Raw genomic sequence first — 2,773 nt, 5'->3', positions numbered from 1 at the left:
AATCTACTGTTGAATTGAAACACTCGATGACAATCTAATTATATGGATATCATCAGTTCATTGTACCCCATGCCCTTAGGAAGTACTGGATTCTCCTCTTCATTACCAGTGTTCTAAAATTCCACTATTTGTGTCTAGGTGTTGTGGGTTTATATTCATTTCAATGTAAACATATGTGCTATTCAGATTTTTTTTTCCTAGAGTTTCTTTCTTATGTTTCTCTCCTCCATCTTTGTTTGGTTTCATTCTTTCTTTTCCAAAATAAATGTCCATTGGTCAGATCTTTCTGTGTCGAACCTCTCTCAGTTTCATCTTTTCTTTCATATTTTCCTCCTTCCCTGATCTAAATCTTGTGCAATATCTTTTGTTCTATTTTTGCTTAAATCACAAACTATCAAAGTTGGACGTGACCTTGAAGACGAGCTACTTCAATTCTCTTCTTTCGCAGATTGAAAGTCTAAGGCCCAGAAAGAAAGAAGTTTCAGGGAGGTGAAATGACTTGCCCACAGTCACACCTGTGCATAAGGACCAGGGCTACCTGACTCTAAACTCTTGATTTTTTCCCATGGCCAGGAAGCCTTGCACAATTTATCCCCTCACCTTTTCCCTTAGACATCAGGGGGGTGACCCATCAATAGAAAGGAGCCCTTGAGGTTCCAGGTGAATAACCAGCCTGCCATGGAGGCTGCCAATGAGTCTTCAGAGGGAACCCCATTCATTTTATTGGGACTGACAACAAGTCCTGGACAGCAGCGGCCTCTCTTTGTGCTGTTCTTGCTCTTGTATGTGGTCGGCCTCCTGGGTAATGGACTCATTGTGGCTGCCATCCGGGCCAGTCCAGCCTTTCATGCACCCATGTACTTCTTGCTGGCCCACCTGTCTTTCGCTGACCTCTGCTTCACCTCCGTCACTGTGCCCAAGATGTTGGCCAGCTTGTTGGTCCATGACCGCTCCATCTCACTGGCTGGCTGCCTGACCCAAATGTACTTCTTCTTTGCCCTGGAGGTAACTGATAGCTGTCTCCTGGCCGCCATGACCTATGACCGCTACATGGCCATCCAGCACCCCCTCCACTATGCCACGAGGATGTCCCGGGCCATGTGTACAGCTCTGGTGGGGATGGCATGGCTGGTGTCCCACGTCCACTCCCTCCTGTGTATCCTGCTCATGGCTCACTTGTCCTTCTGTGCTTCCCACCAAGTGCCCCACTTCTTCTGTGACCACCAGCCTCTCTTAAGGCTCTCGTGCTCTGACACCCGCCACATCCAGCTGCTCATCTTCACCTAGGGCGCCGCGGTGGTGATCACTCCCTTCCTGCTCATCCTCGCCTCCTATGGGGCCATCACAGCTGCTGTGCTGCGGCTGCCCTCGGCCTCTGGGAGGTTCTGGGCTGTGTCCACCTGTGGCTCCCACCTGGCTGTGGTGAGCCTCTTCTATGGGACAGTCATTGCAGTCTACTTCCAGCCCACATCCCGATATGAGGCAGAGCAGGGCCATGTGGCCACTGTCATGTACACTGTAGTCACCCCCATCATCTACAGTCTCCAGAATCGCGATGTACAGGGGCAGTCCGAGCCCTTGTCACTGGGCGAAGGATCTCAGCTAGTGACTCCTGAGGGCAGGACCCCACCGAGGACAGACCACATCACCCACGCTGGCAACTGTTGAACATGACCCTCTGTCCTCTGCTATGCTCAAAAATCATAACGGCTGTCATTTTCTGAGCACGTGCCCGGAAGCAGATCCTTGCCTAATCTCATTTTATTCCCACAGCCACCCAGGATGTAGGTATTATGATCCTGTTTTACATACAAGAAAATTTGTCTTTGGGCTCAGACATAAGCAGTGACTTTCCAGCCAGGTGCAGTGGCTCACGCCTGTAATCCCAGCACTTTGAGAAGCCGAGGCGGTGGATCACCTGAGGTCGGGAGTTCGAGATCAGCCTGGCCAACATGGTGAAACCCTGTCTCTACTAAAAATACCAGAATTAGCCAAGCGTGGTGGCACGCAACTGTAATCCCATCTACTCGGGAGGCTGAGGCAAGAGAATCACTTGAACCCAAAAGATGAAGGTTGAAGGGAGCCAAGATTGTGCCACTGAGCTCCACAGCCTGGGTGACAGAGCAAGAGTCTATCTCAAAAAAAAAAAAAAAAGAAGAAGAAGAAGAAGAAGAAGGAATAGGAACAGCTCCAGTCTCCAACTCCCAGCGCCAGCGACACAGAAGACCAGTGATTTCTGCATTTTCAACTGAGGTACTGGGTTCATCTCACTGGGGAGTGCCGGAGGATCGGTGCTGGTCAGCTGCTGCAGCCCGACCAGCGAGAGCTGAAGCAGGGCGAGGCATCGCCTCACCTGGGAAGCGCAAGGGGGAAGGGAATCCCTTTTCCTAGCCGGGGGAACTGAGACACACAACACCTGGAAAATCGGGTAACTCCCACCCCAATATTGCGCTTTAAGCAAACAGGCACACCAGGAGATCATATCCCACACCTGGCTGGGAGGGTCCCACGCCCACGGAGCCTCCCTCATTGCTAGCACAGCAGTCTGTGATCTACCGGCAAGGCAGCAGCCAGGCTGGGGGAGGGGCGCCCGCCATTGCTGAGGCTTAAGTAGGTAAACAAAGCTGCTGGGAAGCTCCAACTGGGTGGAGCTCACAGCAGCTCAAGGAAACCTGCCTGTCTCTGTAGCCTCCACCTCTGGGGACAGGGCACAGCTACACAACAACAACAACAACAACAACAACAACAAAGCAGCAGAAACCTCTGCAGACGC

General features: G+C 51.4%; 1 protein-coding gene across 1 annotated transcript; it reads left to right on the top strand.

The window, feature by feature from the left end:
• Positions 1-678: 678 nt before the first annotated feature.
• Positions 679-1,616, top strand: LOC112608552 (olfactory receptor 1K1-like). The gene is given in 2 exon segments (XM_025360477.1): positions 679-1,564; positions 1,567-1,616. Coding segments are annotated over 2 exon segments (936 nt in total).
• The last annotated feature ends 1,157 nt before the right edge of the window (positions 1,617-2,773 follow it).

Source organism: Theropithecus gelada, chromosome 15 (genome assembly GCF_003255815.1).
Source record: "Theropithecus gelada isolate Dixy chromosome 15, Tgel_1.0, whole genome shotgun sequence".
In the NCBI taxonomy this organism is placed as follows: domain Eukaryota; kingdom Metazoa; phylum Chordata; class Mammalia; order Primates; family Cercopithecidae; genus Theropithecus; species Theropithecus gelada.
Note: the sequence above shows the minus strand (reverse complement) of the source record. Positions and strands in the feature narration are given on the sequence as shown.